The following is a 17784-nucleotide window of genomic DNA, read 5'->3' on the forward strand; positions in this document are numbered from 1 at the left end:
CTGATCTGCAAATAATAATGAGTCGTTTTTTATTATGCAAGCCAAGGTGATTTGTTGATCAGTCAGTCGGCAGTTGCCTGCACTCGTTCAAACCCCAGCTCTCTGATTCTAAATAAATACATAGACAACTGTCTGACCAGTAGGGGCTGCGAACTTGAGCCTCCAGCATGAAAATGGTTCCATTCCCCTGCTCAGACGTTGCATGCATCAACCAATGGTTGCGTGCCACGTCATCGACTGACAGGTTGCTATAAATTACGATATGGTTAGCTGATACTTAAAATACTGATCCATGCGTTGTAAGATCTGGCATGCGTCAGCAACGCCTGTGCAAAAATAACGTGCACGTTTTCTTCAAACACCTCAAAGCAAAGCACAGCGTCGCCTAGCTTTCGGTACTTCTGAGTGCCAGCCTCCAGTGGACGCTAGGAGGATATTGAGAGAGATCTTCCCTCTGTAGCCCACGTAAGGAGTGAGATTTCCACCCGCCACGCACATATCTACTTGTGGTCACTTCATAGACAAGAGCTATGCAAACATGACCCGTTTTCCATAAAAGAACACCGAGACAGACGGAACCCATCTTCATATTTTCAAAAAGAAAACACATAATCCGATGCTCATGTTGGACCAGCTGTGACTATTCTTAGAGGCTTCGGTATAGGCTACTGTTAAAACGGTAAGAACAATTTAATTATTATTAGGCTAGCCTACTCTGTCATAAAATAGCAATAATTATTGTTTACAAAGGAAAGGATGATGCTACCTGGTAACGGTTTTAGTTCATAGAGTGCGCGAAAAGTGGATAGTTTGGATAGGCTACTTTGTATCCTTTTTGTCTTCTATTTTACCGTATCTTTTGTTTCGTCATGGCTGGTTTCCCGTTCCCATGGTGAAGCATAGCCGACTCACGCTTGCGACTTCAAGCCAAGAAACCGGCTGCCAAGTATTGATCAATCTGTGATAGAATTAATGTAGCCCTTGATCACGCCTCTGTTCTATTACATTACACAAGTCATTGGATGGCGTCTTCTGTAGGGGGGGAGTTTTTTGTTATGAGCCGTGTGTTCTGCCTGAAAATTATGCATGACTTGCGGTACGGTTTTAGAAGCATAAGGAGGTTAATTTATATTGGCAAGAAATAATGCAAACATGTGTTAAATCGATACACACCTAAGGGTTAGGGTTCCCACACGGTCTAATTTCCATGTTACAGTGCTTGTTTACGGAAAACGGATGGAAGACCGAGTGGACTACCAGTGGTAATAGGCTTTATGCATCTCTCAACACGTGTGTAAAGGGAATACTGATGCCACAAATGTGTTGTCACTAAAAAATACTGTAGGCCGCAACTGTGTTAACCGATTTAAACAGCGTACGAGGTTACATATGGGAGGACGGCTCATAATAATGTCTGGAATGGAGTGTATGGAATGGAATCAAACACATGGAAACCATGTGTTTAATGTGTTCCTTACCATTCCATCTATACTGTTCCAGCCTTAAGGCCCACTATGAGCCCTTCCTACCCAATTAAGGTGCCATCGGCACTTTGTGGTGGGTAGGGTAAGTGTGTTTTGCGTTTGTAATGATTTTGATGTGATATGAAAGTAGAGGGATTTATGTTTCTAGGACCATACAGCATGATTCATGTTGGATGGAGTATTTGGCTGTTTTGTCTTCCAGAGCCAATTAGCCCTTTTTTAAACAAAGTTTATTTTAAAAATTGTATCTTTATTTGACTAGGCAAGTCAGCAAAGAACAAATTGTTATTTACAACCCGAAAGACGCTGGGCCAATTTAGCACCGCCCTATGGGACTTCCAATCACAGCCGGTTGTAAAACAGCCTGGAATCGAACAAGGGTGACGCCTCTAGCACTGAGATGCAGTGCCTTAGACCGCTGTGCAACTCAGGAGCCCATGTAAGGTCCTTGGACTAAGGAGTAACGTTAGGATCCTTTAGTCCAAATCTGGGCTAGAACAAACTGACTAGTCTGTTAATGCATGACATTAGACAGGCTATATTTTTCTTTGCACAGTGTGCAATAGGCAACTTTATTTATTCAATGGGGTGATTGGAAAAAGACGCATGCATCAATAATGATTTATATGATTTTTTTTATTCCTACTTATAAAGAAAATCAAATAAAAACATTTGTCACATGCCCTTAATACAACAGGTGTATATTTGATCATGAAACGCTTAGTTACGATCCCTTCCTTACAATGCAGAGAAAATATATTTTTTAATAGCTTTGGTGCAGTTTTCACAAGTAGGCCCATGTAGTACATTTCCACAACTCTTAGTACAAAACTTAACAGACCATCAAAAGGGCAGAAGTTTCATAACTCTAAGCACATTTTCAATTAAATCAGCCACTTTTTCACTAAACTTAAATCAGTGTTTCATCTTTCAGATGGCAATACATGTTCATATAAAGTAATTGCCTTTTACAATATAATGCTCACATTATTTTTTATTTCTACAATGGCATTGTTGAATAGTCCTTTCTAATTGTCTTGAAGTGCATTCTAGAGCATGCGTTGTTTCCCTATAACGCACAGTTATTTGCGTGATAGAATGCAATGGCTGTTCATTTTTACATGTTTTGCTTGAACCGCTTTTGAAAGCAGAATTTGAATATAAAACAGTAGGCCTATTTGGTTTTGTTGAATTCGATTTTCATAATCGCAAAGTAGGACTGATGGTTTGGATAGCTAAATAGCAAGTCTGTTTGTTTGGTTACAACAGCAACTACTGTAGCTATGTAGTAAACTTGCTAGCTACTTCAGTGGATGTTGAACACATTTCTACCTGCAAATCAACACATTTCTAGTGGAAAATGTGTTAAATTATAGCCTTAGTTTAAAAGGAATAATCAATGAGGGGCTCTATGCGTTCTTTGGAAAATAATGCAACTCAGTGGAAGGTTGATTATCCCTTAATTATCTTTTGTTAAAATACAGTTTACTATCTATTACTTAAAGCGGCAATATGTAACTTTTTGGGTAACCTGACCAAATGCGCATAGAATGGGTGTTATAGATCTGTCACTCATTGAAAGCAAGTCTAAGAAGCAGTACATCTGTTCTATGCGTCCCGTTATTAAATTTTGTTTTTGTGTCTCTTTCTTTCGGTTATGTACACCAGCTGAAAATGTTATATTTTTGGTTATGGAAAATATATTTAGAAGCGGTTTAGATGGTACAATGATTCTCTACACTATAATTGCTTGTTTTGCGCCACAAACTGAAATTAGACAAACTATTACATGCTGACTAGACCGGGCATGCGCCATCGTGCGCATGTTGATTTTGTCCATCCACACCAGACTCAATCATGACCGGCATGTTGAACTATCAAAACGAACAATGAACAAACTATATTAATTTGGGGACAGGTCGAAACACTTGAAACATTCATGGACATTTGGCTAGTTATCTTGCTGTTGCTAGCTAATTTGTCCTGGAATATAAACACTAGGTTGTTATTTTACCTGAAATGCTCAAGGTCCTCCACTCTGACAATTGAATCCACAGCTATAAGGGTAAAACTAGTTTGTTTCTAGTAATCTCTCCTCCTTCGGTCTTCTTTGGACTTTATATGGCAGTTAGCAACCAACTTTAAGGTGCGTTACCACTACCGACTAGAGTGTGGACATCAGTTCATCTTTCAATCAGCCAGGTGGGTATATGCTCCTAAAAACCAATGAGGAGATGGGAGAGGCGGGACTTGCAGCGCATCAGGTGTCAAATTGAACTAAGTTCTATTTTAGATGTGCACGAGCAGTTTGGATTGAATAACATGTATGTGTACATTTATTTTGCAATGCTCACACACGTAACACAAGCGTTGTGGTCAGCATGTTAGATTTTTAGCAACCAGGAAATCTTTAATCTGACTTTCTTAATTGATAATCACTTAACCGTTTGATAAACCTATAGATTTTTAACTGGTTTGTCTACTACACACTTTGAGAACTACATAATGAAAATGTATGTCTGTAAAGTAGAAACATAAAGTATGGTGTGTGTGTATACTCTAATGTACAATTATGATAACGACTATCAATCAAACTGCTCGAAACAGATAACGACTGAACCAAAATTATGTAGTGCCTAGTTAACGTACTGTAAATCTAATTGGATTTGCAGAGAGTCATCAACACAAGGGCATTTTGTCATTTTGTTTCACCCCAACTTTAAACCTAAATCCACTGACATAGTGAAATGTCATTGGATTTGTCAATGCCAATGTTCACATTGAATTCACGTTAGTTGACAACTGAACCAAATGTAAATCTAAATAATTCCAGGACAAGGGCTGCCTACTCATATACTGCATTCTCCATCAGCCAGTGTGCTTCAATTGCACATACTGGAAAGAGTCACTCTTATGTACTACCATTAGGGATTATAGTGTAGTGTACAATGCACTGCTGAAATAGCTGGGTTTTATATAACAATATATTCCACTCATTACCTGAATTTCATTGAAACACTTTCAAACAGAGAGACAGGCGATAATGTATCAGTTGACAAGTCACATAAAAAATGTGATCTGGTACAATGTTGCATGGGGCAAAAATGGCATACAACACTGTGATACATGTTAACATTTGCTAACAATACCCCTATTTCTGATGATTTGTCCTTTGTATGTACTGTATAAGGATAATGAAGCTGAAGCTGTGTTAATCAACATGCTCACAACCTGCCATTAGATACATTTATTTTTATAATTTGTATGTCAAATACTGTATAGAAAATAATATTTACATCTACTATGCTTTCTCTTCAGCACTTCAAAGAACAGTTTTGAAATTTGTATCTTGTATTTTTTGCTATTGGATTAAATATGCAGGTTGCTAAAATTCTAATAGTTTGCCTAATTTCAGTTTGTGACAAAACAAGCATGTGAAGAATCATTGTACCACCAAAACCACTGTGAAATATATCTTCCATAACCAAGTGGTGTACAAAACTGAAAGTAAAACAACATTTTAAGAATGGAAAGCATAGAAATGGCGCACACACAACAGATCTACAGCTTCTTAAACTTGCTTTCAATGAGAACAACAGATTTGTAACTCACATTTCCAGTCAATTTGGTCCGGTTGCCCAAAAAGTAACACATTGCAGCTTTAAATGCTATTTTAAATGACTTAATAGTGAATAAACAAAATGTTCTCATAGAATTTCATAATTCTTTGTTGTTGCTTGAATGACTTGGAAGTGAAACGTATGTGAAACCCCAATGAATGCACAATCAAATGTTCTGAAAATAAGATGGGGCGCATTACAAGTGTTATCAGTTTAAAGTTTTGTACTTTTTGAAAATGTACCAATTACATTTGAAAAATGAGTAGCAGCAGTATACAGTGTAAGTGTTAAAGTCTGTGTGCGCATGACCGGCCGCTTGGTGTTTGCTAAATGGCACCTAAAGGACTCTCAGACCATGAGAAACAAGATTCTCTGGTCTGATGAAACCAAGACTGAACTCTTTGGCATGAATGCCATGGGTCACATCTGCAGGAAACCTGGCACCATCCCTGAAAATAGCTGTGCAGCGACGCTCCTGTTCAACCTGACAGAACTTGAGGGGGTATGCAGAGAAGAATGGGAGAAATTCCCCAAATACACCTGTGCTAGGCTTGTAGCGTCATACTCGAGGCTGTAATCTCTACCAAAGGTGCTTCAACAAAATCACATTTACATAAGAACATTTTTTATATATATATATATATATAATGAGTTTTTTGCAATTTTAGAATAAGGCTGTAATGTAACAATGGGGATAAAGTCAAGGGGTCTGAATACTTTCTCTCAATGGTGCAGCTGTAAAACTTTTTGAGGATCTGAAGGCCTTTGACAAATCTTTTCAACCTCTTGAGGGGAAAGAGGTGCTGTCGTTCCCTCGTAAAGAGTGTGTGGACCATGTTAAGTCCTTAGTGATGTGGATGCTAAGGAACTTGAAGCTCTCGACTAGAGGTCGACCAACTTAATTAGGGCCGATTTCAAGTTTTCATAACAATCGGTAAACGCCATTTTTGGACGCCGATTACATTGCATTCCACGAGGAAACTGATTGGCAGGCTGACCACCTGTTAGAGAGTGCAGTGTCAAAAGGACCTTGTGTCTGCATGGAGGTAAGTTGCTAGCTAGCATTGAACCTATCAATCACTAGTTAGCTACACATGATTGATGATTTATTACTATGTTAACTAGCTTGTCATGCATTGCATATCATCAATGCGGTGCCTGTTAGTTTATCATCGAATCACAGCCTACTACGCCAAACAGTTGATGATTTAACAAAAGCACAAATGTACAGTTTAAGTCGGAAGTTTACATACACCTTAGCCAACTACATTTAAACTCAGTTTTTCACAATTCCTGACATTTAATCCTAGTAAAAATTCCCAGTCTTAGGTCAGTTAGAATCACCAATTTATTTTAAAAATAGGAAATGTCAGAATAATAATAGTGATTTATTTCATTCATCACATTCCCAGTGGTTCAGAAGTTTACATAAACTCAATTAGTATTTAGTAGCATTGCCTTTAAATTGTTTAACTTGGGTCAAACATTTTGGGTAGCCCTCCACAAGCTTCCCCGCAATAAGTTGGGCGAATTTTGGCCCATTCCTCCTGACAGAGCTGGTGTAACAGAGTCAGGTTTGTAGGCCTCCTCGTTCGCACATGCTTATTCAGTTCTGCCCACACATTTTCAATAGGATGGAGGTCAGGGCTTTGTGATGGCCACTCCAATACCTTGACATCCACTAACTTGACTGTGCCTCTAAACAGCTTGGAAAATTCCAGAAAATGGCTTTAGAAGCTTCTGATAGGCTAGTTGACCTCATTTGAGTCAATTGGAGGTGTACCTGTGGATGTATTTCAAGGCCTACCTTCAAACTCAGTCCCTCTTTGCTTGACATCATGGAAAATCCAAAGAAATCAGCCAAGAACTCATAAAAATAATTGTAGACCTCCACAAATCTGGTCCATCCTTGGGAGCAATTTCCAAACATCTGAAGGTACCACGTTCATCTGTACAAACAATAGTACGCAAGTAAAAACACCATGGGACCATGCAGCCGTCATACCACTCAGGAAGGAGACATGTTCTGTCTCCTAGAGATGAACGTACTTTGGTGCAAAAAGTGCAAATCAATCCCAGAACAACGGCAAAGGACCTTGTGAAGAGTACAAACGTAGCAAAAGCCACAGTACAACGAGTCTTTTATATAGGCGTAATCTGAAAGGCCGCTCAGCAAAGAAGAAGCCACTGCTCCAAACCCGCCATAAAAAATCCAGACTACGGTTTGCAACTGCACATTGGGACAAAGATCGTACTTTTTGGAGAAATGTCCTCTGGTCTGATGAAACAAAATAGAACTGTTTGGCCGTAATGTTATGTTTGGAGGAAAAAGGGGGAGGCTTCCAAGCCGAAGAACACCATCTCAACTGTGAATCACGGGGGTGGCAGCATCATGTTGTGGGGGTGCTTTGCTGCAGGAGGGACTGGTGCACTTCACAAAATAGATGGCATCATGTGGTAGGAAAATTATGTGGATATGTTGAAGCAACATCTCAAGACATCAGTCAAGAAGTTAAAGCTTGGTCGCAAATGGACAATGCCCCAAACATACTTCAAAAACCAAAATGGCTTAAGGACAACAAAGTCAAGGTATTGGAGTGGCCATCACAAAGCCCTGACCTCAATCCCAAAGAATTTGGTGGGCAGAACTAAAAAAAAGCGTGTGCAAGCAAGGAGGCCTACAAACCTGACTCAGTTGCACCAGCTCTGTCAGGAGGAATGGGCCAAAATTAGCCCAACTTATTGTGGGAAGCTTGTGGAACGCTACCTGAAACATTTGACCCAAGTTAAACAATTTAAAGGCAATGCTACCAAATACTAATTGAGTGTATGTAAAATAAAGACCCACTGGGACTGTGATGAAAGAAATAAAAGCTGAAATAATTGTCTACTATTATTCTGACATTTCACATTCTTAAAATAAAGTGGTGATCCTATCTGACCTAAGACTGGGAATTTTTACTTGGATTAAATGTCAGGAATTGTGAAACTGAGTTTAAATGTATTTGGCTAAGGTGTATGTAAAACTTCAGACCTCAACTGTGTGTGTTTTTCTTTATATATATATTTATTTTAAATCTGTATCGCCATTTTTTTTTTTGGTCCTCCAATAATCGGTATTGGCGCTGAAAAATCATTATCGGTCTGCCTCTACTCTCGACCCGTTCCAGTACAGCCCCGTCGATGTCGAAGGGGGTGTGCTCTCCCCCATATTTCCTGTAGTTCACAATGAGCTCCTTGGTCTTACTGACATTGAGTGAGAGGTTGTTGTCCTGGCACCACACTGCCAGACCTCCCTGTATGCTGTCTCATCACCGTCGGTGATCAAGCCTGCCAAAAGGAAAGTGGATACCTAGTCACTAACTGAATGCATTCAACCTAAATGTGTCTTCCGCATTTAACCCAAACCTCTCTTAATCAGAGGTGCGGGGGCTGCCTCTATCAATGTCACCGGTGACTGGGGAGCAGTTGTTGTTAACTGCCTTGCTCACGGGCAGAATGGTAAAAAATGTTCCAACTTGCCGGCTCAGTGATTTGAACTAGTGGACTTTCGGTTACTGGCCCAATGCTCTTATGTTGTCAGTGAACTTATTGATTGAGTCGTGGGTGTACAGGAGGGGACTAGGCACACACCCCTGAGGGGCCCCCCGTGTTGAGGGTCAGTGTGGCGTAAGTGTTGTTGCCTAACCTCACCACCCGGGGGCGGCCCGTCAGGAAGTCCAGGATCCAGTTGCAGAGGGAGGTGTTCAGTCCCAGGGGACCGAGCTTGGAGGGGACTGTTGAACGATGAGCTGTAGTCTTTGAACAGCATTCTCTTCTAGCCTATACATTGCCAAATGTTGACCCAACCTCAACCTTTTACCACTTGTGCCAGAGTTTATTCAAAGTGACAATTTGACATTAATTGCTGAATATGCTGGTATTTATGAACTGCTGTTACTTGTGCTACTAAACCTGAAGGTCGTAGGCGGTCATATATAGCAAGTTACATTTATTTTTTTTGCAATGGTATGTAATAGGGCCAAACAAAATAATTAGCCTTTAAGGTGATACCAATAATGATAGAACTCACCCGCCTTACATAATTGATGTCAATCAAGACCAACTCCAGAATTCAGTGCAGGTCATTGCAACCACTGAGGCAGATGTTTTGGGCCCTTGCTGTAATCCAAGGCCATGGGGGGAAAAATCGTGCATAAATGTATTTTGTCCCGCCACACCAAACGCAATCACGATACGTAGGTTAAAATATCAAAACAAACTCTGAGCCAATTATATTATTTTGGGGACAGGTTGAAAAGCATTAAACATTTATGGCAATTTAGCTAGTTCATTTGCACTTGCTAGCTAATTTGTTCCTCTACTCCGCAAATTAATCCGCACATAAAACGGTCAACCGACTCGTTTCTAGTCATCTCTCCTCTTCCTTCCAGGCTTTTTCTTCTCTTTATATTGCGATTGGCAACTTTCATAAATTAGGTGTATTACCGGCAACTTTCATAAATTAGGTGTATTTCAGTCACCCACGTGGGTATAACCAATGAGGAGATGGGAGAGGCAGGACTTGCAGCGCGATCTGCGTCACAAATAGAACTGACTTCTCTTTTAGCCCTTGGCAACAATTCTTGTTGGCGCGATAATTGAACAATTTCTAAATTTATTTAGCAACGCTCGCATACGCGACGCGAGTGGTGTAGTCAGCCTGTAAGGGCAGCAAATATATATTTAGATGGTCTGTCTCACTAAAACATTTTACCACAGTACATAGTTCAGGCCTAGTAGTCTATTGCAATGTATAGAGTTTCCTGGATGTAAGACTAATTGAAGTTGCATTGTGTGTGTATTGTGCAAGCGTGCAGATGTAGACATATGTGATTGAACGTTTTATTGTGCTTACCACAGTCTCTTCCTGTCCGCCATCCCATTTCACTGTAGGTGCAAGCCTTGCAATATGTACTGGGATGGATGAGGAAGAGCAGAACCGCTATGTGGCCCAGCTGAAGGAGGAGTTTCACAGCTGTGACACCACAGGCACTGGTTACCTGGACAAGGAAGAGTTGTCAGCCCTTTGCCACAAGCTATCCCTGGATGCTCACCTTCCCCTACTGTTGGACACCTTGCTAGGACCACACCACTATGCTCGGGTATGAGACCAGACCACTTTTAGTAACTTCTCTCTCTGTAATTCCTCTTACTTTAAAACATGTTAAGTTCTGACATGCATAGTTGTGTAATAGCTGTTATAACACTTTCCTACCTTTTATTCAGTAGTCAAATCAAATTGTATTTGTCACATGTGCCAAATACAACCGGTTTAGACCTTACCGTGAAATGCTTACTTACAAGCTTTAACCAACAATACAGTTCAAGAAATAGAGCTAAGAAAATATTTACTAATTAAACTAAAGTAATTTTTACAATTAAAAGTAACAAGAAAATAACAATAATAAGGCTACAGTATATACAGGGGGTAACGGTACTGAGTCAATGTGCGGGGCTATTGGTTAATCGGGGTAATTTGTACATGCAAGTAGGGGTAAAGTAATGAGCAGTCTTATGGCTTGGGGGAAGAAGCTGTTGAGGAGCCTTTTAGACCTAGACTTGGTGCTCCAGGCCCGCTTGCCATGCGGTAACAGAACAATCTATGACTTGGGTGACTGGAGTCTCTGACACTGGCGAGTGTATATACGTTCTGGATATCAGGAAGCTTGGCCCCAGTGATATACTGGGCCGTACGCACTACCCTCTATGGCGCCTTACGGTCGGTGGAGCGGTTGCCATTCCAGGTGGTGATGCAACGGTCAGGATGCTCTCGATGGTGCAGCTGTAGAACATTTTGAGGATCTAGAGACCAATGCCAATTTTTTCAGTCTCCTGAGGGGAAGAGGTGGTGTTGTGCCCTCTTCATGACTGTCTTGCTGTGTTTGGACCATGATAGTTCGTTGGTGATGTGGACACCAAGGAATTTGAAACTCTTGACCTACTCCACTGCAGCCCCATCGGTGTGAAGGGGGATGTATTCGGCCCTCCTTTTCCTGTAGTCCATGATCAGCTCCTTTGTCTTGCTCACTTTGAGGGAGAGTTTGTTGTCCTGGCACCACACTGCCAGGTTTCTGACCTCCCTATAGGCTGTCTCATCGTTGTCGCTAATCAGGCTTACCACTGTTGTGTCGTCTGAACTTAATGATGGTGTTGGAGCAGTTCTGTGTGAACAGGGAGTATAAGAGGGGACTAAGCATGCATCCCTGAGGGGGCCCCTGTATTGAGGATCAGCGTAGCATATGTGTTGTTGCCTACCTTACCACCTGGGGGCGGCCCTTTAGGATCCCGTTGCAGAGGGAGGTGTTTAGCTTAGTAATGAGCTTGGTGGGCACTATGGTGTTGTACGCTGAGCAGTAGTCACTGAACAGCATTCTCACATTGATGTTTCTTTTGTCCAGGTGGGAAAGGGCAGTGCGCTTGAGATTGCGTCAACTGTGGAACTGCTGGGGCAGTATGCGAATTGGAGTGGGACTAGGGTTTCTAGGATAATGTGAGCTATGACCAGCCTTTCAAAGGACTTCATGGCTACTGACGTGAGTGGTACGGGACTGTAGTCATTTAGGCAGGTTACCTTCCCTTTCTTGGTCACAGGGACTAAGGTGGTCTGCTTGAAATGTACAGTTGAAGTCGGAAGTTTACATACACTTAGTTTGGTGCATTAAAACTCGTTTTTCAACCACTCCATATATTTCTTGTTAACAAACTATAGTTTTGGCAAGTCAGTTAGGATATCTAGTTTGTGCATGACACAAGTAATTTTTCCAATAATTGTTTACAGACAGATTATTTCATTTATAATTCACTGTATCACAATTCCAGTGGGTCGGAGGTTTACGTACACTAAGTTGACTGTGCCTTTAAACCGCTTGGAAAATTCCAGAAAAAGTCATGGCTTTAGAAGCTTCTGATAGGCTAATTGACATAATTTGAGTCAATTGGAGGTGTATCTGTGGATGTATTTCAAGGCCTACCTTCAAACTCTTTGCTTGACATTATGGGAAAATAAAAATAAATCAGCCAAGACCTCATAAAAAAAATTGTAGACCTCCACAAGGCTGGTTCATCCTTGGGAGCAATTTCCAAACACCTCAAGGTACCACGTTCATCTGTACAGACAATAGTATGAACACCATGGGACCACGCAGGTGTCATACCGCTCAGGAAGGAGACATGTTCTGCGAAAAGTGCAAATCAGTCCCAGAACAACAGCAAAGGATCTTGTGAAGATGCTGGAGGAAACAAGTAGCTATAGTCACGGTAAAACGAGTCGTATATCAACATTACCTGAAAGGCCACTCCGCAAGGAAGAAGCCACTGCTCCAAAAACCTCCACTAAAAAGCCAGAATACGGTTTGCTACTGCACATGGGGACAAACATCGTACTTTTTGGAGAAATGTCCTCTGGTCTGATGAAACAAAATAAAACTGTTTGGCCATAATGACCATCGTTATGTTTGGAGGAAAAAGGGGGATGTTTGCAAGCCGAGGAACACCATCCCAACCGTGAAGCATGGGTTGGAAACATGTTGTGGGGGTGCTTTGATGCTGGAGGGACTGGTGCACTTCACAAAATAAATGGCATCATGAGGTAGGAAAATTACATGGATATATTGAAGCAACATCTCAAGACATCAGTCAGGAAGTTAAAGCTTGGTCGCAAATGGGTCTTCCAAATGGACAATGACCCCAAGCATACTTCCAAAGTTGTGGCAAAATGGCTTAAGGACAACAAAGCCAAGGTATTGGAGTGGCCATCACAAAGCCCTGACCTTAATCATGTTGAACATTTTTGGGCAGAACTGAATAAGCGTGTGCATGCAAAGATCCTACAAACCTGACTCCGTTACACCAGTTCTGTCAGGAGGAATGGGCCAAAATTCACCCAACTTATTGTGGGAAGCTTGTGGAAAGTTTGACCCAAGTTAAATAATTTAAAGGCAATGCTACCAAATTCTAATTGAGTGAATGTGACTGGGATGTGATGAAAGAAATAAAAGCTGAAATCAATCGTTCTTTCTATTATTCTGACATTTTAATTCTTAAAATAAAGTGGTCATCCTAACTGACCTAAGACAGGGAATTTTTATTCTGATTATATGTCAGGAATTGTGAAAAATTGAGTTTAAATGTATTTGGCTAAGGTGTATGTAACGTTCCTATTTCAACTGTAGGTATTACAAACTCTGCCAGGACGTGTACACAGAGCACGTGTAATCTGTGAATGTGACCTGTTTTAAGGTCTTGCTCACATCAGCTACGGAGAGCGGGATCACAGTCATCCGGATCAGCTGGTGCTCTCATGCATGCTTCAGTGTTGCTTGCCTCAAATCGAGCATAAAAACCATTTTGCCCATCTGGTAGGCTTGCATCACTGGGCAGCTTGCGGCTGGGTTTCCCTTTGTAGTCATGTCTCACAATGGTACGCAACGGTCATTGAATTTATTCTTATAAATGCACTAGTGGGACCAATGATTTTTTTCAAATTATACCACCTAAAACAAATAATGAATGGAGTAAAGTCATTTTGGTGGGAATTCAGGTATTCAATCTATTGTAAAATTTCACTTTTCTTATAATGCACTCCTATTAAAAATGTAAATAAATAATAGACTGTCTCGGTGACCGTATTAGTGCCACACTGTCGGTTACGAGGTGTGACCGCTTCGTCACTATAAATAGGCTTCTCCATGCTCTGCTACTGCTGATGGTCATTAGTAGCCTACTAAACTTGCTAACTGCCTGCTACTCAGCACTCTTTTGTCCCGAATCACTCTGACATGAATGCAAAGGTATTTGAAAATCAAATCAAACATGAGCCCAAGCTCTGTCAGGTTGGATGGGGAGCGTTGCTGCACAGTCAGGTCTCTCCAGAAATGTTTGACCATGTTCAAGTCCCGGCGCAAGGACATTGAGACTTGTTCCGAAGCCACTCCAGCATGGTCTTGGCTGTGTGCTTAGGGTCGTTGTCCTGTTGGAAGGTGAACCTTCTCCCCCAATCTGAGGTCCGGAGCGCTCAGGAGCAGGTTTTCATCAAGGATCTCTCTGCTCCGTTCATCATTCTCCCGATCCTGACTAGTCTCCCAGTCTCTGCCGCTGAAAAACATCCTCACAACATGATGCTGCCACCACAATGCTTCACTATAGGGATTGTGCCAGATTTCCTCCAGACGTGATGCTTGGCATTCAGGTTAAAAGTTTAATCTTGGTTTCATCAGAACAGAGAATCTTGTTTCTCATGGTCTGCGAGTCCTTTTGGTGCCTTTTGGCAAACTCCAAGCGGACTGTCATGTGCCTTTTACTGAGGAGTTGCTTCCGTGTGGCCACTCTCTATTATAAAGTCCTGATTGGTGGAGTGATGGGAGAACCTTTTAGAAGGACAACCGATCTCCACAGATGAAGTCTGGAGCTCTGTGAGTGACGATCGGGTTCTTGGTCACCTCCCTGATTGCTCAGTTTGGCCGAGTGGCCGGCTCTAGGAAGAGTCTTGGTGGTTCCAAACTTCTTCCATTTAAGAATGGAGGCAACTGTATTCTTGGACCTTCAATGCTGCAGAAATGTTTGGTACCCTTCTCCAGATCTGTGCCTCGACACAATCCTGTCTCGTAGCGCTATGGACAATTCCTTTGACCTCATGGCTTGGTTTTTGCTCTGAAATGCACTGTCAACTGACGAACCTTCTATAGTCAGGTGTCTGCTTTTCCAAATCATGTCCAATCAATTGAATTTGCCACAGGTGGACTCCAGTCAAGTTGTAGAAACATCTCACCTGAGCTCAATTTTGAGTCTCATAGCGAAGGTTCTGAATACTTAGGTGAATAAAGTATTCCTGTTTTTTTATATGTAGTAAATGTAAACAATTTAGATTTTTCATTGTGTGTCAATCAATTTTTATTGAGTATATTTTAGAATATGGCTGTAACAACATAATGAAGTGGAACAAGTCAAGGGGTTTGAATACTTTCCAAATGCATTGTATTGTTTGCGAGATCAGACCGGTCCATACAGTGTTCATTTGCGTAAGTTGCTTTAATTTCAGCGCATTTCATTTGTAAACATTTCCACTGTATTTTTCAATTGCACAAAAAATCACTGAAGCGTTTTAGCTTTCTTATGGATCCAACATTAAGCCATTGTATTCCATTGAGGCTGCTTCAGCCATAACCAGAGTGTTTGACATGTCATTACAAACATTTCCACTGTTTTTGTTAACGGAGAAAACGAATGGCACAAGCAAGATTGGGAAGAGCCGCCAGAGTATGAAAACAATCAGTGCTGCGAGATTTAAGTGACAAGTCGATTTTGCACCCCTCAAACATAGTTAATGGATCGCTAAAAAGAACAGATCCTCATGTGGGCGGGGCATGTGCGTTGCTAATAGTGTACACAATTAATTCACTTTCCCTTTTTGTTATGCAGGTGAATTTTGAGGAGTTCAAAGAAGGCTTTGTAGCTGTGCTATCACGCTCTCTGGACTTCAGCACCTCTGAAGAGGAGAGCAGTTACCTGGAGCCAGGTAAAACACGCATGCTGGGGAGGTGGAGCTTTGCATTTAGATGTCTGCGCAAATACACTAATTTGTTTATGTACCTAATCAGTTCAGATAGCTGTTTTTCCATGTCCACTGACCCCATGTGTGAATAAGATGGGTTTATTGATCAGATTCGAGGTGCGAATGCCGGGGGGGGCCCAGCTCCCTTTTTAATGAGCCGTTAGCTCCCCTAAAAGCAACAAAAGTCAAACTTTGGAGCGTCTCTAAATAATGCAAATTTAACAATTTGTCATATTTGTTTTCTTTCCTGGATCAGCTGATGATGGCCAACAATCTCACTAGACATCTAGCCTACAGCTAGACACTAATGCACATCCAATCCATCCAGCAAGGTGACTCTTTCGGTTAGAAGAATTTGATTTTGCAGTGGCATAGGCCTACATCAACTGTTTTCTCAGCGACGCATAACGAAGTGATAAGTAGACATAGTTACACTTACAGTGCACTTTATGTGATCTCCAAGATCCACGATTCGTACAGGATTTAAGGTATATGTTCTAATTAAATTGTTAAATGCTTAATAGTGACAAATACACTGTCATAAATGTAATTTCATGTAAAGAAATAAATGTTTGTCACGCAAGTTGTGAAGACTCCACCCATTAACTCATGAACTAGGGTAGAAAACAACATGTTTTGATTCAACTCATGTGTTATATTGAATGTAGGCTACCTGTTCTGCGTGAAGGTTGAAAGTCATGCGTCCTCCGATACACAACCCAACCAGCCGCACCAATGTGCTTCTTAACACACCGCGCATCCAACCCGGAAGCCAGCCGCACCAATGTGCCGGAGGAAACACTGTGTACCTGGCAACCTTGGTTAGCGCGCACTGCGCCCGTCCCGCCACAGGAGTCGCTGGTGCGCGATGAGACAAGGACATCCCTACCGACCAAGCCCTCCCTAACCCGGACGACGCTAGGCCAATTGTGCGTCGCCCCACGGATCTCCTGGTCGCGGCCGGTTACGACAGAGCCTGGGCGCGAACCCAGAGTCTCTGATGGCACAGCTGGCACTGCAGTACAGCGCCCTTAACCACTGCGCCACCTGGGAGGCACATCTTTATTATTGTTCGGCCCATGAAAATTAAATTGTGCTGCGCAATTGCGTAGCACAATAGAGACCCACCCTTCACCTGAATGTCATGGTATAATTTGTACTCTAAGATGGATTGTTTTAAGTAAACATTGTATCCTTGTGGATAAACGTCTGCTTTTATATGAGATAGTCTGCCTTAGTATGACCTCGTCGAAAGCAATCAAAATCATTTTTTAGATCCGTACTTCATTTTGGATATTCTGGTTTGTTGCACAGGGTGGATTGACCGTGAGATCACCTGAATGAGGACTCCAACAGTAAATGACGACAGTACTATTGGAGACATCAAAAGGATAGGCTATATTTAGTATCTTCCCTCCCTACGGAAATGCAGTTGATCCAGTTAATAATCTCTGTCCTGATTTAGCTCCAGGATGGATTTTATTCTGAAACAAATACTGTTTTAAACGTCCTGTACCTTTTTTAACAAACCCAAACTCAGTTAAGATATCATGTATTGTACAGCCATTCACTTTATATGATTTGTGAACTTTAGTTGGCCATACATTGGTGTGTGTGTGTTTTTATTTTGAAATGTGTTTCTTGAGTTTTAGGGTATTGCAGTAAGAGGATCTGGGAGGGCACCAGAGTTTCCCTCCTCCTTCCCAGAATGTTACAGTATGATTTAAGTTTATTGCCAAGTTAGTTTCTGGGAACTGATGACCACTGTCCTTTTGAAAAGCCCTTTTTTTAAAGGGTGTGTTTGACAATGTTTTTTTGTATGACCAGAGATTTGGCTACTACTAAGTCTACACTATAGTTTCTCCCTTGTTTCTTTGTAACTAAACATTAACAAGCTTTTGTGAGAATATGTTTATAGTAGTAATTGTGGGCAGACAAAATGCCCAGCTGGTCTAAAATGTTGTTTTTTTCTTTAGTACTGATACAGTTGATACAAGAAGTGATAGTACTTTAATTGATAGATATTACATATTGTGATTTTTATCTTTGGATGTTTTATGTGGAAAATATTATATCGATACTTTGACTC

The 17784-nt window shown here is 41.3% G+C and overlaps 1 protein-coding gene across 2 annotated transcripts in view; it reads left to right on the forward strand.

Annotated features, from left to right (window-relative positions):
* Positions 1 to 386: 386 nt before the first annotated feature.
* The window catches only part of LOC135512392 (ninein-like protein), a 42120-nt gene continuing 24722 nt past the window's right edge, over positions 387 to 17784 (forward strand). Inside the window, exons 1-3 of one of the 2 annotated variants that reach the window (XM_064934393.1) lie at positions 387 to 679; positions 10040 to 10248; positions 15563 to 15659. In XM_064934393.1, coding sequence (XP_064790465.1) covers positions 10066 to 10248; positions 15563 to 15659 — 280 coding nt within the window. In that variant the 5' untranslated portion in view covers positions 387 to 679; positions 10040 to 10065. The remainder of the gene's footprint in view (positions 680 to 10039; positions 10249 to 15562; positions 15660 to 17784) is intronic. The other variant, XM_064934394.1, reaches the window with a different exon arrangement.

Source organism: Oncorhynchus masou, chromosome 24, assembly GCF_036934945.1.
Source record: "Oncorhynchus masou masou isolate Uvic2021 chromosome 24, UVic_Omas_1.1, whole genome shotgun sequence".
Taxonomy (NCBI): Eukaryota; Metazoa; Chordata; class Actinopteri; order Salmoniformes; family Salmonidae; genus Oncorhynchus; species Oncorhynchus masou.